Raw genomic sequence first — 21,457 nt, forward strand, 5'->3', positions numbered from 1 at the left:
GGAATCAAACTAGAGCAAAGAAAAAGCAGTGTCATGGCCATGTGGGAATGCTAATAAAAGAGGAAATATATCCTTTTATTTCCTCAAACTGTGTAGGCTACAAGACAAGATTGTCTTAAGGATGAGCTTCTTTATTGCATCATGTAACAAAATTGGTACGTTGAACTCAGTCATGCTCACTCATTTTTGCCCATAATCATGATGAATGTTGCTACATGATGAGCGATGTTACATGATGAATGATGCTACATTCATCAAAGGATTTAATATTTAGATTGCCAACTGCCACCAAGTCTTTCTTCCATAACCATTCATCTACTCTTTTGCCTATTGTAATCAGATTCCCATCTCAACTATAGCCTTCACTTCTCTTACCAGCTTCTCTTTTATTTATTTGTTTGTTTGTTTGTTTGTTTGTTTATTAGATTTGTATGCCGCCCCTCTCCGAAGACTTGGGGCGACTAACAACAATAAAAAAGACAATATAACAAATCTAATATTAAAAAATAATCTAAAAAACTCCAATTTAAGAGACCAATCATACAAACAAACATACCATGTATAAATTCTATAAGCCTAGAGGGAAGTGAAATTTCAATTCCCCCATGCCTGACGACAGAGGTGGGTTTTAAGGAGCTTGCGAAAGGCAAGGAGGGTGGGGGCAACTCTGATATCTGGGGGAGCTGGTTCCAGAGGGTCGGGGCCGCCACAGAGAAGGCTCTTCTCCTGGGTCCCGCCAAATGACATTGTTTAGTCGACAGGACCCGGAGAAGGCCAACTCTGTGGGACCTAACCGGTCGCTGGGATTCGTGCGGCAGAAGGCGGTCCCGGAGATATTCTGGTCCGATGCCATGAAGAGCTTTATAGGTCAGAACCAACACTTTGAATTGTGACCGGAAATTGATCGGTAACCAATGCAGACTGCAGAGTGTTGGTGTAACATGGGCATGTCTTGGGAAGCCCATGATTGCTCTCGCAGCTGCATTCTGCATGATCTGAAGTTTCCGAACACTTTTCAAACCTTCCATCATTTTTCATCATGGTACTCTTCATTTTGTCTCACCCATCTCCTAAAATCCTTTTCCCCCCAATTTATATTATTCTTAACTAATCCATTCTTCCTCTAACAAGGGAGGAACTGTTTTTATTCAACTGGAAGAAGTTAAAAAGAGAGAAATTCTACTAGCTATGTTGATTAACCAGACTTTTCATCCCTGTCTCTTCAGTCATTATAGGAAGGATTTTAATCCATTCTGAATTTCCTGCATTCAAACTTAGCATTCAATGCATTCCATTACTCCTGGCTCTCCTCCAATTGGTAGCTTCAGTGTACTGGTTGCTATGACTTTAGCAGTTGTTCCTACTTCAAAATGCAGAAGGCATTCATATCACTACACTGTAATTTGTTGGAGTTCATTAGCCACTTGCTTTAGGTGCTTTGATCGGTAATCACTTTGTCACGGTGGCATTATCACTGTTCTGCACCTGGGAGACTCCTGATGCTTGAAATGGTTTTAGTGTTAATAGGAAAACAATTTTTAAATGATGCCAGTTCACCCCACCCCTTTCATTTTTAATTAGAGAAAAACTTTGCTTTCTTAACTCTGACACCTTTTGCTAAATAGCTCGCAACGGAATAATGCCAAGTAAAGAAACAAAAACACATCACAACCCCTATTAGAGAAAGGGGAATCTTCCATGGTTTCAGCTATCAGGTTTTAAACCCCACAGGGATTCAGACACATGGAATGCTTTGCTACTAAAGCATTCCGAGTCAATGAATGGAAGTATAAACAGGTGGGGAAAGTATAAACAAGCAGGAAGAGGGAGATTGTGATCCCGCTGTATAGAGCACTGGTGAGACCACATTTGGAATAATACTGTGTTCAATTCTGGAGACCTCACCTACAAAAAGATATTGACAAAATTGAACGAGTCCAAAGACGGGCTACAAGAATGATGGAAGGTCTTAAGCATATAACTTACCAGGAAAGACTTAATGAACTCAATCTGTATAGGACAGAAGGAAAAGGGGGGACATGATTGAAACATTTAAATATGTTAAAGTGTTAAATAAGGTTCAGGAGAGAAGTGTTTTTAATAGGAAAGTGAACACAAGAACAAGGGGACACAATCTAGGGTTAGTTGGGAGAAAGATTAGAAGTACTGTAATGTGAGAAAATATTATTTTACTGAAAGAGTGCTTGGAACAAACTTCCAGCAGACATGGTTGGTCAATCCACAGTAACTGAATTTAAACAGGATATTATTGAAAAGTATTTGGTTGGGAACAGGTCCAGGAAACTAAGAAAAATGGCGGGAGAAGAGAAGAATTCAGGTTCATTTTGCTACATTTGAAATAAAATTTCCGATCAACTTCAGGTCTTTATTTGCAGAACACACTGTTGCACGATTTCTTCAACCCAATTTTCAGATACAATGAACCATGTAATAACCATGCTGGCTGAGTTTAGACTACCCACTACCCACTAAATTAACCTGGTTTGTTAATTTTTCTCTCATTTTGTCATGCAAATAAATCCACTATATTGTTGGGAAATATTTTAGAAATACTTGTGTAAGGTAGACCAACAATATAGGAGACCTGAACTATAAAGAGAGAACTATGAAGCACTTTATCATCAGAACTTCTGGAAAAAACAATTAAGCAAGTTTGATTACCAAAATCTCACTAATCTCTATCACACACCTATGTGTTTCCAGGATATACACTAGAAAAGGCATTGTAAAAAAAAAGAGTATTTAATATCTTTTGAAAGCTGAAGTCTATATAGCCATTACTATATTCTAAACCAGTGTTTTTCAGCCAGTGTGCCGTGAGACATGGTCAGGTGTGCCGTGAAGCTCAGAGAGAGAAAGAAAGCAAGAGAGAGAAAGAGCGAGAGAGAGAAACAGAACAAGAGAGAGAGAGAAAGCGAGAGAGAAAGAGAACAAGAGAAAGAAAGCAAAAGAGAGAGCAAGAGAGAGAGCAAGAGAGAGAGAGAAAGCAAGAGAGAGAGAGAGAGAGAGAGGAAGGGAAGGAGAGAGAGAGAAAGAATAGAAGGAGGTAGGGAGGGAGAGAGAAAGAGAGCAAAAGAGAGAGGAAGGAAGAGAAAGAAAGAGGGATGGAGAGCGAAAGAAGGAAGGGAGAGAAAGAGGGAGGGAGAGAGAAATAGAGCGAAAGGGAGGAAGAGGGAGAGAGAATTTTTTTGTCCAAACTTTTTTTAGCTCCCCCCCCTCCCGCCCCACTCAGTGTGCCCCAGGGTTTTGTAAATGTAAAAAATGTGCCACGGCTCAAAAAAGGTTGAAAATCACTGTTCTAAACAACATTAGATTGCAATGTACACACAGCCCTAAATACAAAAGTACATGATTCCAGGTCAACAAACAGAACACTTCAAAGGCTTATTCTAATCTAAAGGTGCAGTGGTGAATTCAGCCATAGACTGAGCAAGGAAAAGGCTTTATGTATTCTGTAAATGTCCAAGATACAAATAATCTTTGCATCTGCCTCACCTCCTTTATTAGATTAAACAGCACTACTCTTGGTGAAGAGAATAGATCTTCAGACAAGTTTCTTTTTGAAAAAAAAATTGGAGTTGCAACTCCATTTGTACCCAAAATCCACAAGGCAGCAGTTTTGATGATGTGTTGATTTCACTGCCTTTCAGCCCTTTCCTTAACCCTTTTGGTTTTATTGGGGTTAATTGCAAAATAGGTCTGTTAATACATTAACGCATTGCCATTTGCAGCGCATAAAAAGCAAGGCATTATTATTATGAGTTTGTCATCAAATACTGGAGGCTTGGTCTATGGGAAGGGAATGGCAATGCATGCGGGCAACAGATTGTCCACTTCTGACTAAGTAGCCAATTAATGGTCACCATTTACTGTATATTAGTGTTGCTGAAAACATTCGGCAACCCTAATATAAATGCCCATTTGCAGTGAGATAAGTATTTTATATTATTGCTCTCAGGAAAAAAAGTGTTTCATCCATTGCTGTCGGAATTGAACAGTGTGATTCATTAGCTGGAAACTGCGAGATGACATATTAATTTCATTTAACCCAATGTCAAGGTCCTAGATGACAACATAATAAATTGTTCTTCTATCATTGGGTTTTTACACACACTCTCTCTTTCATGCCCCCCCCCCACACACACATACACATACAGTGCTTGTGTTTGAATGCAAAACAGCAAACATACCATCATCCCATAAGGCAGAATATTATTAATTTTCTTCTATTGAGTCTCTTTCACAAAGTCCATTCGTTCCTCCTCCCAGCCAAAATTGATGGTTTTAATCTATCTCAATTCAAGTAGATGCAATGCCGTAAAGATGCTAGTTAGGAAATAGGAAGCATAATACAAGATCCCATCCTCTATAGGGAAGCTCAGATTATGAAGTGAAGTGCATTTGCAGTCCTCAGCACAATATCGGAGAAGCTTTTAAAGGGGCCATCCTGCTTCAATGGATGGAAAAACAATCAGAATATCTTATTTTATGCAATACTTAATAGCATTCTCCACCAGCACTCATGAAATTTGTTATTTTAAAATAATACCTTAAAAGCAGCATTGCTTTAATGGAAATTCTAAAATTAAAATTGGCCACCTACCATTAAATTTGCAACTTTTACTTTACACATCTTTTCCATTATTTGTTTAGATTCTACATCTTTTGCACCTTAGGAAATGTTAAACATACCCATGCATGAGGAGGTCCTGGTGGTATCAGAGCTTGAGGAACTCACAGAGCACCAAGGGCCCCTCCATACAACCCTGAGCTACATATATTCTCTTTTAATGGCATGCCCATATAATAACATACACAGCAGTACCTCTACTTACGAACTTAATTCATTCCGTGACCAGGTTCTTAAGTAGAAAAGTTTGTAAGAAGAAGCAATTTTTCCCATAGGAATTAATGTAAAAGCAAATAATGTGTGCGATTGGAGAAATCACAGGGAGGGTGGAGGCCCTGTTTCCTCCCAGGATATTCCTAGAGAGACCCCACAGAGGCTTCTCTCCGCCTTTCTGGTTACAGTTTCGGAGGCTCGGGTTTGTAAGTGGAAAATGGTGCTTGAGAAGAGGCAAAAAAGTCTTGAACACCCGATTTTTATCTTAAAAGATTCCTAGAGAGGCCCCACGGAGGCTTCTCCTAACTTTTCTAGCCCTGTTTCCTCCCACCAAATCCCTAGAGAGGCCCCACAGAGGCTTCTCCCTGCCCTTTCCGGCCTGTTTCCTCCCAGGAGATTCCTAGAGAGGCCCCATGGAGGCTTCTCCCTGCCTTTTCTACTTACAGTTTCGGAGGCTCGGGTTTGTAAGTGGAAAACGGTGCTTGAGAAGAGGCAAAAAAATCTTGAACACCCGATTCTTATCTTTAAAAGTTTGTAAGTAGAGGCGTTCGTAGGTAGAGGTACCACTGTATTTCTATTTGAGAATTAAAAAAAAAACCCACCCCCAAACCATTTGTCGTAGTACTGCCTTACTGCAAGCAACATAATGGGGGAAATTGCTTCTAATATTATTGCAATCTTAAATTTTTATAGTGGATAAGAGAAATAGAATTGCTGTGCTTGAAAGCTTACATGGTTGACAAGTGTCCTCATTGACTGTGATTGTCCAAGAGAAACAATCTTGAACTTGGTGAAGGTAAAAAGTTAACCACAGACCAAGTAAATGCTCTGTGCTTATTCAAACATGCATGCATGTGTGTTTTGATTGGACTGCTTGTTTTGTGGGTTTTATAACGGGTTTTATTGTCTTAGTATTTAATAGTTGACTTCTTTTCATTATTGTATTGTATTTTTTGTATTTCTGTAAGCCCCATTGGGATTAGGTGGCACAGAGCAGTGATTTTCAACCTTTTTTGAGCCGCGGCATTTTTTACATTTACAAAATCCTGGGGCACACCACCAACCAAAAGGACACAAAACGACACTTTAAGACACTGTCCTCTCTTTTTCCATCCCTGTCTCCTCCCTCTTGTGTATGTGTGTGTATACATACTCTTGAACCATTTCCAAAAACAGGTGAGGGCTGGGGGGTTTTCTCTCTTATTTTTTGGGTGCTTTTTATCATATGCTTTAAATCAAGAGTCACTTCTCACTCTCTCTTTTGTTTCTCTCTCTTTCCTCTCATTCTCTGTCTCAATCATTTTCTCATTTCTCTTTTTTCCTCCCATTTTTACTCATTTCTCTCTCTCTCTCTCTTCCTTCCTCTCCTTTTCTCTCTCTCTTGCTTTCTTTCTCTGTTTCTCTCTCTTGCTCTCTCTCTCTCTCTTTCTCTCTCTTACTTTCTCTCTCTCTCACTTTCTCTCTCTCTTGCGTTCTCTCTCTCTCTCTTTCTCTCACTCTTTCTTTCTCTTTCTCTCTCAGCAAAAAGTTGTGAGACCAGAACCTGAGCTTTCTTCTTCGCGGCACACCTGACCATGTCTCGCAGCACATTAGTGTGCCACGGCACATTGGTTGAAAAACACTGGCATAGAGGTCAAAACAAACAAACAACCAAACCAGACAGAGAAAGAAAGAAAGAAAGAAAGAAAGAAAGAAAGAAAGAAAGAAAGAAAGAAATCTCTTCTCAGGATCAAACAAAGCCTCGAGAGAAACCAGTGGGCATATGGTCATAACTTCATTTTTTCCTGCAAACCGGCTATGGCATTTTCCCATTCCTTGTACTTTGGATTCATCTACAGTCTTGATTTCTTGAACCAAGAACCCATAAAATGTACCTACATCATGAATACCTCAGTGATATTGCCCTCAAAATTGGAATCTAGTGTTGAAATATTTTACCAAACTTTAAATACATTAAAATGTCACATGAATTATAATATTAATCATAAATCCCATTAAAGATGTAATGGGAAACTCAAAGATCTATATGACCATTTGGTTATTTAATAAGTGTATCACCTCATAATGTAATCTGTTTTATGCAAACATTATGATGCTTTTATTTTGGATTGTTTTAGAGTTTTCCGTTACACACACACACACATACACACTTTTGTACTTAATATATATATAATAATATATAATAATATAATACAAGATGATACAGGAGATGAGTCTGTAGTCTAATGGCTAAGTTCTCTGCCTTACAAGGCAGAGGCCCCAGGTTCAAATCCCAGTAAGGGTGTGGCTACCTGATGAAGGCAAATATGCCCAAAATAGATCTATAGTAGTCTCCCTTCTTTTTCATTATCAGCAAAACATTTTACATACATACATATATGTATATATTGTACATTGTATGTATATATTGTATATATACATACATAGATACTTACATATATACATACATATATATATATTGTATACACAATTACTATATTCCAGCTTTAACTATAATCCAAATCTTATATTTTTACTGAATGTCCTGAACAATTTCTAGATCTCATGCTTTTGCTCTGCTCTAAAATCTGTAAAAATACATGCAAACTGAGAACATCTTATACCACAACTGAAGACCAACATTTTATATAAACAGTAACTTGAGTTTTCTCGTAGGAATAAAAAAGGAAATATCTGAATTTGACTTACCACAATTGGAACACCAATGTCTGGCCAAAGGAGGTCTTCTGATGGAAGTTTGGGGGAATTCCAGACCACTACAACTTTATTTAAGTAAGGGAGACCATTGAGTCTCTCTAAGGAGTTCATTAAGACTTCCTCTCGTTCATAGGTTAACATGACTACTGTAAACTGCTCTCTGGGAACATTGCCACCCAACGAAGCTTGGAACTCCTTCCCAGAACCTCCAGCTCCACCACCAATAGGTCGAAATCCAGTGCCTGACCCTAAAAACTTGGCTTCTGAGGGTAGTACAGGGTCAAAGGGTGTGTGAGGAAAGAGGTGGAAGGGACCAGGAGCCGAGTTCCAATTTCTGTAAATATCCATTGCTGTGAGAGTAAAATTGCGCAAATATTTAGGAGAGGAGTACGGTGGCTCAGTTTCTACTGGCCCCAAATCTAAATCCCCGTTGTCCGCCATATTGGGATCTGTGCCAGCAGCTTTGCCAGAACGGTGAGGGATCTCCACCGCCATTTCCTCTTGAATGGGGACAGCTGGAATTTGGATTCGAGTCCTTATGACAGCCAAGACCGTGCTAAAAACACTGTCTGAAGTGGAAAAGTAGGTTTCCCATAAGAAGCGGCCCTGCCTCCTCATGGCCAAGAGGTCATTGTCCGAAATGCTCCTCAGAAGGAAGTGGACTTCCGTAATACGTGGCTTTGGTATAATTAAGGCTGCCTCGTTCCACCGAATTACATCATGATAAGGCAGTTGGACTTGCTCTCCAAGGATGACTGGAATAGCACCAACTTCGAGAGCCTCAAACAGTCTCATTGCACAGCCGGAAGAGATCATAAGATGGGTATCACCCGGGGTGATTATCAGTGCAAATGTAGATAATTTCAGTAGCTGTAGCCTGTCTTCTCTTTCCCCACAAAGAGCCCACTCAGTGGGCAAACTTGCCTTTGGCTGATTCTTACATGTAAATTCCACCAAGACAAAGTCCAATTTGCTGTCTTGAACAGCCTTTAATGTGGTAATGATCCTATCATCGTAATCTGCTGGTGCGTTTCCTTCAATCTCTTCCTCAAACGATCGTACTTCTTGCAAGCTGGACCGGAGAGATTCAACCTTCTCCCCTTGGAAGCTGAATAAGTATTTTCTCTTGACTGGCACCTGGGGTGGGATCTCTAGGAAGTTGGGTTCAGACATGGCATGGACAAGAGGAGATACTATAATGTCAAACCCTGGACGATACTGTACATCATAAAAGGTGGACTGGGCAACCATGGCCCTCCCCGTACTGACATTATAAAGGAAGTTTTGAGTTTCTGACTTCCTGGATAAATTAATAATGAGATGGTTATGTCCATCTGTCCTCCAAAACGGCAGAGCATGCAACTCTTGTTCTAGCTCAGTAGGTTTAGACATTACAGGTTCCTGCATTTCCCCAACTAGGACAATGTAGAGACAGGCAATGTTTGCATTTTCAGTAACATATATGTTAGTTCTGACCGTGGATTCAAAGGCTTGCTTAATTAAAGGATCCAATGAGCTCCCGAAGTTAAATTGGTCACTGTTGTAGACATATACTGGAAAACCAGAGGTTAGCGGACAACGTGAATAGTCAAAGCAATTATGCAGCCGGCAGTTTCTATTGGATTTTGGCATGGGAAAACTAGAGTCATCTTTGTCTGGTAGCAGCCGGATCGGCAGTGAAAGCTTGGGCTGGTTCTGAGCCATCAACTCTTTATACGAATGTTCTGTTTGACTGATAACATTCTTTAGTTGCAGAAGATCCTGCTTCGCATTCTCAATGCTTTTCTTGCAGGCTTCAATCTTGAGATTCAACTTGGCAATCTCACTGTTTAACTCCTGCCGCTTAGCTTCTAACTGGAGCAGCTCTTCGCTCACCGACTCTCGAATTCGGCATAAATCCTCAACGTGCTTCACCTCGCAAAGTTCGTTACCAATGCGGGGACCAAAGATGCGCTTGCCAGCATCGTCCACATCATCTATGGTGGTCAAGTAGTAATGGGCAATGAGCGGAAAGAAGACCAGGATAATGAATAAGGTGAAGCTAAGCCACGTGAGTCGAATCCGACTAGACCATCGTAGCATCCAAGGTTGGCCTCCATTCCCTAATCCCCCATTCCGCAACATTGTATACCCACTCATGAGTCCCAAGGTTGGTGCCACACACCTCTATCACGTGGGATCAGTAGCCATACCCAAAACAGTTTGTAACCCGGGATTTCCAGAAGGAAATATTATTGTGTCTGTGTGACAAAAAGCCAATAGAATGGAAATTTCATCTTCTTGTGATGAGGGATACAACTTTTGTTTTGACGGGAACCAATAACTAGTAATACTTTTCTCAAGCTTCAATTAACTGGGTGTCGCAAGGCAAGGGAAAAGAGGGTCGACATGGCAATCAGAAGTCTTCTCCGGGCCAAATACACACAAAAGGAGCACTTCAAATTTACTGTTGTGATCCGCATTCTGAATTAGCATCCAATAAGCAAGGCAACAATGAAGAATCCGATGCTATCTGTATCCCTCGCCGTCATCATGCTGCCGGTAGTCCGCTAGCCTAAAAAACAACAATGATATATCAGATCATATAAACAGTGGGAATTTTCATTAGCTTAATTGTTTAAAATACAATTGATGCAATACATACGATACAGAGCTTCCTGCCAAAACCATTTTCCTCTTACATATGCACATATTGTATAGAATTTCTGATTCGTTGAGTGTAGCAAGTATAGTGTCTGCTTATCAAAATGAGATGGAAATTAATTTGCTATTTACTTAATAGCAACTCCTAAAAGATGGCACAACCATTTTGAACATGTATTTGAACAACAAAGGAGAAATAATAGCATACTGCTTTATCTACTATCTTTACAAAAATTATGCTGATCAGACATTATTTGAAAAAGATATCTGATGTTAATGTCTTCATCTCAGTTTTTAGCTAGAAGAACCTCCTGCAACCCTCTGCCAGCGAAAATGGATCTTTGGAGGGACATGTACAACCCTTGCAAGCTCCGTTTTTGGCTGGGATGGCTTCCTGCAACCCACTGCCAGCAAAAACAGAGCTTGGGAGGGCCGTACACAACCCTCACGAGCTCCATTTTTTTCTGAAGACACATCATGGGCCAGTTCTTTACTGTTTTCAAAGCACCCCACAGGCCGGATCCAGAGTTTGACACCCCTGATATAGAAAGATGTGCTTTTTATACTGAAGTATAATTACTCAAGTTTAGTTATCTTTGGTAAAGTATTAGGAATTTTATGACAATGGTTGAGCAAGAACAAGTTTCTGAGTTTCTGGAGTAGAATTTAAGAACCAAATTACTAAAGAGCTTTTTTTCACATGTATCTTTGTTCTGATACCTTTCTTGGCAAAAAGTTTTCTAATGCAGGTTTCCATCATTGACATAAAGGGAACTGGATGAGGGTAGGAATTAATCACACTTGGGGGGGGGATCAACTGAGCTAATGAAAGGAGCAGATTTAAGAGGATTTTCCACACATATATCATAATTGGCTTACAGAATTTATTGCAAGACACTATGAAATAAAACAGTTTTTTTTAAAGAAAGGAATAGACTGTGGAGGATGAAATGTCTGTTTGATTATACAGACACATTTAAACAGAAAAAATAACTATGTGATTTATTCTTGATGGTCTCCCTTCAGAAATCTCCAACCTTAGACACTCCAAATATTTTGGGCTACAACTTCTAGGATTCCAAGCCAGTATTGCCAACTATAAAAAGTACAAGTAATCCTTGACTTACAACAGATTTAAGATTTAATTGGATTTGTATGCTGCCCCTCTCCGAGGATTCGGGGCGGCTCACAGCATGTACAAAAAACAGAAAAAACAGTAATAACAATCCAATTAATAGTAATAATCCAATTAATCCAATAAACAGTTCATTTATTGTCCATTCAAAGTTACAATGGCAGTGGGGAGGAAAGACTTAGGACAGTTTTTCAGTTGTGACCTTTTTGGCATCTTCATGATCATGTGAAATTCAGATGATGGAAACAGGTTCATATTTATGACCGCTGCTGTGTCCCAGGGTCATATGATCCCTTTTTGTGACCTTCTGACACGCCAAGTCAATGGGGAAGCCAGATTCACTTAACAATCAATTGCTAACTTATCAACTGCAGTGATTCACTTAACAACTGTGGCAAGGAAAGTCATAAAGTGGGGCAAAACTCACATAACAAAAATCATTTAACAACAGAAATGTTGGGCTCAATTGTGGTTGCAAGTCGAGGACTACTTGTGGTTAAATAAATGCAGAGAGATGCAAGCAAGGTCGCCTTAGTATCTCACTAACATTCAGCCCTAAACACCCGTCAGAAGTGTTATAATAGCATCTTTATTTGGAATTGGCTTTTAAATCCCAAAAATTATCACGTGCCAAAATTACAATTCTTCTTACTCAAAAAAAATATGTCTTGTTGCTTTGGATAATACAAGAATGTGAAAACAAGATAAAAATACACTTGGCTGAATTGGATTAAATGCCATTGAAGTCATTTGCAAACACACTGTCCCCATTCATTCACAATGCCGCCAATAAAGGGCATCCGGACATATTTCACAAGGAAAAAGTGAGATACAGTCCTGCAAAAACAAGAAAGAATAACTCTGTAGGTCCATGATGGTGAACGCAGAGCCCTCTCTGCTGGCACCCGCGCCCTCGCTCCAGGTCAGATCTCCGTGGCGTTTCTTTCGTGAGCTTCTGTTTCCTTGAACACGATGAAACAGAAGGTCACGAAAGAAAAAGATCTTACCTCTTACCACACTGGCAATGTTGTAATGCAATGCCTCCTGCCAGCCAGCTGGTCTTCGAGTCACTGCTGCACATGTCCACGCATGCACACATTTGTACAAGTTCTTGTATTCGCACATTCGTGCATGTTCACAAATGCACGCACATCGTTTCAGTTTGGCCATGTACATAAGTGAAGTTTGGGCACTCTGTGTCTAAAAGGTTTGCCATCACTGTTGTAGGTTATAATAATATAGTAAGCCGGGGTGGTGCAGCAGGTAGAGTGCTGTACTGCAGGCCACTGAAGCTGACTGTAGATCTGAAGGTCAGCGGTTCAAATCTCATCACCGGCTCAAGGTTGACTCAGCCTTCAATCCTTCAGAGTTGGGTAAAATGAGGACCCGGATTGTGGAGGCAATATGCTGGCTCTGTTAAAAAGTGCTATTGCTAACACGTTGTAAGCCGCCCTGAGTCTAAGGAGAAGGGCGGCATAAAAATCAAATAAATAAATCAAATAAATAAATAAATAAATAGAGGCATGCAGGTATTGGCAGCAGGAGGGGGCTCCAAGTCAGTCTTGACTCTTAGCCAGTAATGGGTTCTTACCTGGACTGAGGGGGATGGCATACTGGTAACAAAAATGGAACTGCATGCACAGCCCCAGGTGACTGGCACATCGCAGTGAGATTTGGCTTCTGCACATGAGCCGGGGTGGCGCAGCAGGTAGAATGCTGCACTACAAGCCACTGAAGCTGACTGTAGATCTGTACATCAGCGGTTCAAATCTCATCACCGGCTCAAGGTTGACTCAGCCTTCCATCCTTCCGAGGTGGGTAAAATGAGGACTCAGATTGTGGGGGCAATAGGCTGGCTCTGGTTAAAGAGTGCTATTGCTAACACGTTATAAGCCGCCCTGAGTCTAAGGAGAAGGGCGGCATAAAAATAGAACGGATGAATGAATGAGTGAGTGAGTGAGTGAGTGAGTGAGTGAATGAATGAATGAATGAATGAATGAATGAATAAATAAATAAATAAAATCTTATGAGAGGAAGCACGGGAGTGCAAGATTTCAGCGACTTTCGGCAATTTTTTGCTTCCTTGCATTCACATAAGCAAAAAAATTGCTGAAATCTCGCCCGCCCGCATGTCTTCTCGCAACATTTGCTTCCTGCGCATGCACAGAACCCAAATCTCACTCCAATGAACGCCCATGCCCACCGGTCACCCAGAGCTGCACGCGCATCAGGACCAGTAGCGGAGTTAAGTTGCAACGCCCGCCTACTCCTAGCTACTACTACTACTACTAATAATAATAATAATAATAATAATTTATTAGATTTGTATGCCGCCCCTCTCCGAAGACTCGGGGCGGCTCACAACAATAATAAAAACAATATTACAGCAAAACAAATCTAATATTAAAAAGAAGCATATAAAACCCTATCATATTTAAAACCAAACAACACATACATACCAAACATAAAATATAAAAAAGCCTGGGGGAAGGTGTCTCAACTCCCCCATGCCTGGCGATATAAGTGGGTCTTGAGTAGTTTACGAAAGACAAGGAGGGTGGGGACAGTTCTAATCCCCGGGGGGAGTTGGTTCCAGAGGGCCGGGGCCACCACAGAGAAGGCTCTTCCCCTGGGGCCCGCCAAACGACATTGTTTAGTTGATGGAACCCGGAGAAGGCCAACTCTGTGGGATCTTATCGGTCGCTGGGATTCGTGCAGTTTCCTTGACATGACTTTTCAGAAGTGGGTTGTTTATTTTATTGTTCTACATTATTATTTTACTACTGTTCTGTTTTACACTCTTCTCATTTCTCCCTTTTTATTGTTATAAGCCACCTAGTGTAGTTCCACAGTGAGATAAGTGGAGAATAAATTTATCAAATAAATAAATAAAATAAACTGGCTTTGGGCCTAAGATAGCATTAGAACTCACACACTCTCTTTGGTTTCAAGTCTGGTGCCTCAAACCACTACACCAAATTGGTTCTCAAGAAAATAAAGTCCTGTTTATGGATCTGGTGTTGTACTGATATAAGCATTAATAGGTACTACCATGGTGATGTTATGCTGTCCAACTATTCAATCTTCAAAATAACATGTTATTATTGTGCCCCTGGGTCCCACTGCAACCCCTGTATGAAACAGATGTGGTTTATTGGATGCTAAATGTATGCAAGGAGTAGCCGCTTAAACTAAGACAGAGGTTACAGAATATGCTTTGTAAAAATGTATACAATTTATACCATCTGATATATACTGAGTCTACGGAAAGGGGCGGCATACAAATCTAATTAATAATAATAATAATAATAATAATAATAATAATAATAATAATAATCTGAGCTCCTGCCTGGAAAGGAAGAGATTCCAAGAGAAAAAAAGTTATGCCCAAATTTTACTTCTGTGTCCTTTTTTTACTGAGAGCCTTCAATCTCTTTACAACCCTCTCTCTGTTCTCTACCTCTGGTCCAAATGCTGCTAAGCCTTATCTCCTATTGACCATCCTGGTTGGACTGCTCTTTTTTCTCTTTTCTTCCAATACTATAGTATTTTTCAATCTCAGCTGGCTTTAAATTCTTTAAAGTTGAAGTCAGTATGTCTGAAGAAGAAATATAATATATCTTCTCTATTGTATCATAATCTTGTTTTTATTTGTGGACTTTTATGCAGCATATGCTGCATTAACGGAGGGATAGAATCAAGATCATATGAAGTGTTAAAACCACTTTATAATGCTTTGGTAAGACACATTTGGAATATTGCATCCAGTTTTGGTCACAACAATGTAAAAAAAAAGGTGTGGGTGGTCTAGAACAGTGTTTTTCAACCAGTGTGCTGCGGCACACTAGTGTGCCATGAGACATGGTCAGGTGTGCCGTGAAGCTCAGAGAGAGAAAGAAAACAAGAAAGAGAGAAAGAAAGAAAGAGAGAGAGAAAGAAAGAAAGAGAGAGAGAAAGAAAGAAAGAGAGAGAGAGAAAGAGAGAGAAAGAAAGAAAGAAAGTAAGAGAGAGAAAAAGAAAGCAAGAGAGAGAGAGAAAGAAAGAAAGAAAGAGAGAGAGAGAAAGAGAGGGAGGGAAGGTGGGAGAGAGAAAGACATACAGGGAGGTAGGGAGAAAGAGAGCAAAAAAGAGAGGAAGGAAGGGAGAGAGAAAGAAAGAGGGATGGAGAGAGAGAAAAAAAAGAAGAAGGGAGAGAAAGAGGGAGGGAGGGAGAGAAATAGAGCGAAAGGGAGTAAGAGAGAGAAAAAAATTGTGCCCCAGAGTGCCGTGGCTCAAAAAAGGTTGAAAAGAAGATGATTAAAAGACTGAAAGCTAAAACATAAGAATGGTTTCTGGAACTGGGTATGTCTAGTCTGATGAAATGAAGGACTGGGGGTTACAAGATAGCAGTGTTCAATATCTCAGGGGCTACCAAGAGGGAGTCAGGCTATTCTCCAAGGCACCTGAGGGTAGAACACAAAGTAATGGGTAGAAACTAATCAAGGAGACAAGCAACTTAGAACAAAGGAGAAAGAAGTTGTGGATGCTCCAACACTGGAAATTTTTAAGATGATGTTGTACAATCATTTGTCTGAAGTGGTGTAGAGTTTCCTGCCTAAGCAGAGGATTGGATTAGAAAACTTCCAACTCTGCTATTACATTATACAAGAACAAGGGGACACAATCTGAAGTTAGTTGGGGGAAAGATCAAAAGCAACATGAGAAAATATTATTTTACTGAAAGAGTAGTAGATCCTTGGAACAAACTTCCAGCACACGCGGTTGGTAAATCCACAGTAACTGAATTTAAACATGCCTGGGATAAACATATATCCATTGTAAGATAAAATACATAAAATAGTATGGATCATGGATGGATCATGAGGTCTTTTTCTGCCATCAGTCTTCTATGTTTCTATATTATATTATATTATATTATATTATATTATATTATATTATATTATATTATATTACATTATATTAATATAATATGTTATCAGTTTTAAATTATTTACATGATCAAAAAGTAAGGTAATTTGATTGAAATAAAATAAAAATAAATAAAATAAAATTCATGTACTGTACTTTGTGGTAGGCATAAGAGTAACACTGCAATATGGATCATCCAGTTGTATTAAACATGGGTGGTTCAAGACAGACAAGAAAAAGAGAGCATGTCCGAGAGCAGACAGAAAATTGTATCATCTTCATTATCATAAGATTCAGCATAGCCAAAGCAGTTGAGTACCAAGGTACTGTTGTAATTTAAAACAATCAACCTGGAAATCCTATATTTGAAAGGTAGAACAAAATATTTGAAACAAGGGGTCTAATATTTCCCTACTTCTGCTAGAATATTTTGCTCAATTCTCTATTTTTATGCTCTTTCCACATCCCAGACTGAGATAAAAGAATATCTCTTTTCTTGCTTGCATTACTGTGGGCAAAAACAGCTTTTGGATTTTAAAATGCTTTATGTGACTAATCTTGAGCAGAAAATCACAAAGCAAAAATTTTAAAGGAACCCTTGGAGAATTTTCCAATCGGGAGATGCCAGATTTCATAATGCTGACATATGTTTTGGGTTACAAAGACGAGCCAAGATACTGTATGCAGCCTACCTTGAAAGCAACAGACCAAAAAAGTGTCTGTTTTTCAAGAAGTTCGTTCTTAGCTAGTAAAAGCTTTCTTGAAGCCACAAAAGGATGATGATCAAGGGGAAAAATGGCATAGATTTCTACTTCTAATATTATCTTAAATGAACAACATAATATAAATGCTGAGCTTCAGCAAAAATGCATTTTAATTATTACATGGATTTATCTAGCAGGTGTCTGTTAATACACTACAGATTCTAAAGTAACAGGCATCATTATGGTTGAAAATGTTTGGCTGTCATTCATATGGTGACTTCGCATCCTGCTATCTTGTCTCAGCATTCAAATAATAATAAATTGAACTAAAGCTTCATCCAAAAATGGATTCACCCTATTCTCTTTCTGTCTAAAATATATAATGATATGAAATTCCGAGGATTCGATATGTAACAAAAAACTGTCATATATTTGCTCACAATCAATTCATCATTTGAAGATTTTGTGAACAATTCCATCTTGATATGTTTGCCTCAATTTGTGTATTTATTTAAAAGATGGTGTATCCAAAATTGTCTGTGCCAATTTATTCTGGACTAGTTTTAATTTCTATGTGATCTTCAAAGGCAGCTCCATGTAGTATATGTTGCAGTAATCTAACCAGGAAGTGACCAGGGGCAGATTCCTCTTGCCTGCTGCTACCGGAGCACTATGAGGATTCTCACATGTATGTGCGCGTCTCCAGCGTAAGTTTGCTTCCACGCATGCGCAGGAAGCAAAAACATGCTGAAATCTTGCACGCATATGGGTTTTCAGCAATTTTTTGCTTCCAGGCATGCACAGAAGCAAAAAACCCACCAAAATCCCATGTGTCTTCTTTTCCTTCCAATTTTTTGGACATTCTGTCCATCTCTGCACATTCTAGTAACTTTTTAATAATTATACCTTCTTCCGGTATTCTGTCGGCTTTCCATTGCAGAACTATATTTATTGGGCATCTTTAATACAAGGTATTTGTCCATCCATATTCTGACAGCTGCTAGGATAGCTTACGCCCAGGAATGGAAAGCCGACAGAATACCGGGAGATTTAATATATCTATTTCATATACCTGCAGTTACAAAATAAATATTTAAGAGTAGAGAATAAAGTCTACACATCTGTACACCCCTCGAAGGGTAGTGTGTTGGGGAGGGAGGGAGGTTATACATAACTGTAGTATTATGGAATAAATTTGTTTCTTTGTTTGTTTGTTTGTTTGTTTGTTTCTTTCTTTCTTTCTTTCTTTGTTTCTTTGTTTCTTTCTTTGTTTATTTATTTACTTACTTACTTACTTACTTACTTACTTACTTACTTATTAGATTTGTATGCCGCCCCTCTCCGCAGACTCGGGGCGGCTCACAGCAGTGATAAAACAGTATACAATGACAAATCTAATATTAAGTCTAAAATAACAATTTTACATTAAAAACCTAAAAAAACCCTTATATAAAAACATACACACAAACATTCCATACATAAAACTAGATAGGCAAGGGGAGATGTCTCAGTTCCCCCATGCCTGATGGCAGAGGTGGGTTTTAAGAAGTTTACGAAAGGCAAGGAGGGTGTGGGCAGTCCTGATCTCCGGGGGGAGCTGGTTCCAGAGGGTTGGGGCCGCCACAGAGAAGGCTCTTCCCCTGGGTCCCGCCAGCCGACATTGTTTAGTCGACGGGACCTGGAGAAGGCAAACTCTATGGGACCTAACCGGCCGCTGGGATTCGTGCGGCAGAAGGCGGTCTCACAGGTATTCTGAAGGGCTTTATAGGTCATAACCAACACTTTGAATTGTGACCGGAAACCGACCGGCAACCAATATCTATATGATAACTGTAGTGTTATAGAATAAATATCAGGAAAGATTTTTACACTCTCTTTTGAAAGCCAAAAGAAGTCAAAAGTTGCTAAAGGGGTGGTAAACTCTGCCATTTCCATCTAGAAGTGATCTTAGCCTTTACCCTTTCATTTTCTGCCTTCTTCCTCAGATTTCTTTCAGTAAGAGCCCAATAAGATTTTTTTCAGTAAGAGCAAATTATTAAAGAGCTTTCCACAAAGCTCTTGTAATAGAACACTAATTCCATACCAGCTCTCTTTGCTGTCTCTAAATAGCAGGCTAATTTTATATAATGTCCTTCAGAACTAGTCACAAAAGGCATGCAATAGACGCTAAGAAAGATGTTCTTGCCTTTAAAAATTAGACCAATGTATTTTCCATTTACAGCAACAGTGGGTGTGGGGAGATGTGTCAGATGACTCAGATATACACCACTGGGCTCTGTTCAGGCTCTGAAATTCTAGACCTACATGAATATGAGAGAGAAGAACGGGCATTTTTAAATGCATTAACATTACAAATGATACAGTATATAAAGAGATAGTGAATCTATAGCTTTTTATTGGAGAATGCAGGACATTCAAACTGAGAAATTTGCAACCTTCTAGAAAGAGTCTGGATCTAAATGAATCTCCCAGACCAGGGATAGGCAAAGTTGGCTCTTCTATGTTGTGTGGACTTCAATTCCCAGAATTCATGAGCTAGCATGATTGGCTCAGGAATTCTGGGAATTGAAGTCCACAAGCCATAGAAGAGCCAACTTTGCCTACCCCTGGTCCCAGACCATCTACTTTTCATTAGTTTAGAAAGCTCACCTTCTTCACCCGTTACCTCAATCTGCCATATTTCTGATTAGACCATGTTTGCCATTTCTGACAAATGGTTACTATTTTCAAAGCTTTTTGATACTAGTTCCACACTGTGGGACATGATGACCCCCGACTCCCCCGGTGGGTATTTGGACCAGAGTGAAAATTTGAAGTTGCCATTTTTTTAAATGAAATATTAGATTAATTGTAATTGTCCCTTACTTGTAGATTGCCCATAATATTTACCTCTAGGACAATATATAAATATTTTAAGTCAGAAAGAAGTAAAGTAGAACTCTGCTTCTGATAGAAACAAAGAAACATAGAAGACTGACGGCAGAAAAAGACCTCATGGTCCATCTAGTCTGCCCTTATACTATTTTCTTTATTTTATCTTAGGATGGATATATGTTTATCCCAGACATGTTTAAATTCAGTTACTGCGGATTTACCAACCATGTCTGCTGGAGGTTTGTTCCAAGCATCTACTACTCTTTCACTAAAATAATATTTTCTCATGTTGCTTTTGATCTTTCCCCCAACTAATTTCAGATTGTGTCCTCTTGTTCTTGTAAATATTATTTTTAAAAATATTATTTTACTGAAAGAGTAGTAGATGCTTGGAACAAACTTCCAGCACACGTGGTTGGTAAATCCACAATAACTGAATTTAAACCTGCCTGGGATAAACATATATCCATCCTAAAATAAAATACAAGAAATAGTATAAGGGCAGACTAGATGGACCATGAGGTCTTCTTCTGCTTTCTATGTTTCTAAATATTTTAGCCTTTGTGAGCAGAATGCTCTCTTTGCCTTCTATAATATCTTGGCAACAGCAAGTCATGCCATTATCACCTTCAGGATAGATACTGCAGTATCTGCTGCAAAGAACTGCAGTCGATACAAATTGCAGAGGCCCATTATAGCCATGCAGCTGCATTGGGCTCCAGTATGGTTTTTGAATGTAACTAATCAGAGGTTTAATTTTGATTTCTATAATCCTTAATGACTTCTTCCTGAAAAGTAACTGGAATGGTTAATAAAACATCAAACACTGAACAGGAAATAAAAAATATATATGTAATATTTCCTCAGAAGCTTAATATGTTTGTGGGAAAATGTAAAAGGAATATTTGTGTGACATTACAATAGGTGTGACTGGGGTGTGTATGAAGATGTATATAATTATGCAGTACATTCAGACAGTTCCCAGTTGTTGGTTGAGATCACAAATGATTTGCATCAATATTAGGCCCTATGATGAGGAATATGGATTTGAAAATGTATAAATTAAGAATCAAGGTAGCTTTGTTTGACAGGGAAAACGGAGTGAATGTCTACAAATAATAGATAGAGGGTAAAACTGCACATGGATTTTTGCCCTTTAATAGAATGTCTACCAAACATGGGGAAATGACCAGGTGGGAGACTACGTTTGCGCTTCTTAGACTAAGTCTTGTCTAACTTGGGAACCATAGTTCCCTCTAAGCTGAGCAGTGAGCAATCGCTCACTTAAAAATCATCATCAACTCAGAGTCTTCCAAACCTGCCCAGAAGCCGAGAGGGAAAGAGTGAGAGGGAAGGAGAGAGAGAGGAAGAGAGAGAAACAGATAGAAAAAAGAGAGGAAGGAAAAGAGAAAGAAAAAGAATGGGAGTAAGGAAGAGAGAAAGAAAATCAAAATCTAGTTTGAAACTAGCTCAACTATTTAAGTGGCATTTTGATATTGATAGAGTTGCCCTATTATGAGCTCACTGTTATAGACACACAGTACAGTATTTTATTTTGAAATTCTCTGAGGCAAAACAGGGTGGGTTGTTTGTTTGTTTGTTTGTTTGTTTGTTTGTTTGTTTGTTTGTTTA

General features: G+C 39.2%; 1 protein-coding gene across 3 annotated transcripts in view; it reads right to left on the reverse strand.

Annotated features, from left to right (window-relative positions):
• The window catches only part of EXTL3 (exostosin like glycosyltransferase 3), a 163,435-nt gene that overhangs the window by 38,310 nt on the left and 103,668 nt on the right, over positions 1–21,457 (reverse strand). For 2 of the 3 annotated variants that reach the window (XM_070734862.1, XM_070734864.1), the window contains 2 exons: positions 19,137–19,251; positions 7,553–10,115 (listed from right to left, as the gene is read on the reverse strand). In XM_070734862.1, coding sequence (XP_070590963.1) covers positions 7,553–9,700 — 2,148 coding nt within the window. In that variant the 5' untranslated portion in view covers positions 9,701–10,115; positions 19,137–19,251. The remainder of the gene's footprint in view (positions 1–7,552; positions 10,116–19,136; positions 19,252–21,457) is intronic. The other variant, XM_070734863.1, reaches the window with a different exon arrangement.

This window comes from Erythrolamprus reginae, chromosome 1 (genome assembly GCF_031021105.1).
Source record: "Erythrolamprus reginae isolate rEryReg1 chromosome 1, rEryReg1.hap1, whole genome shotgun sequence".
NCBI classification, from domain to species: Eukaryota; Metazoa; Chordata; class Lepidosauria; order Squamata; family Dipsadidae; genus Erythrolamprus; species Erythrolamprus reginae.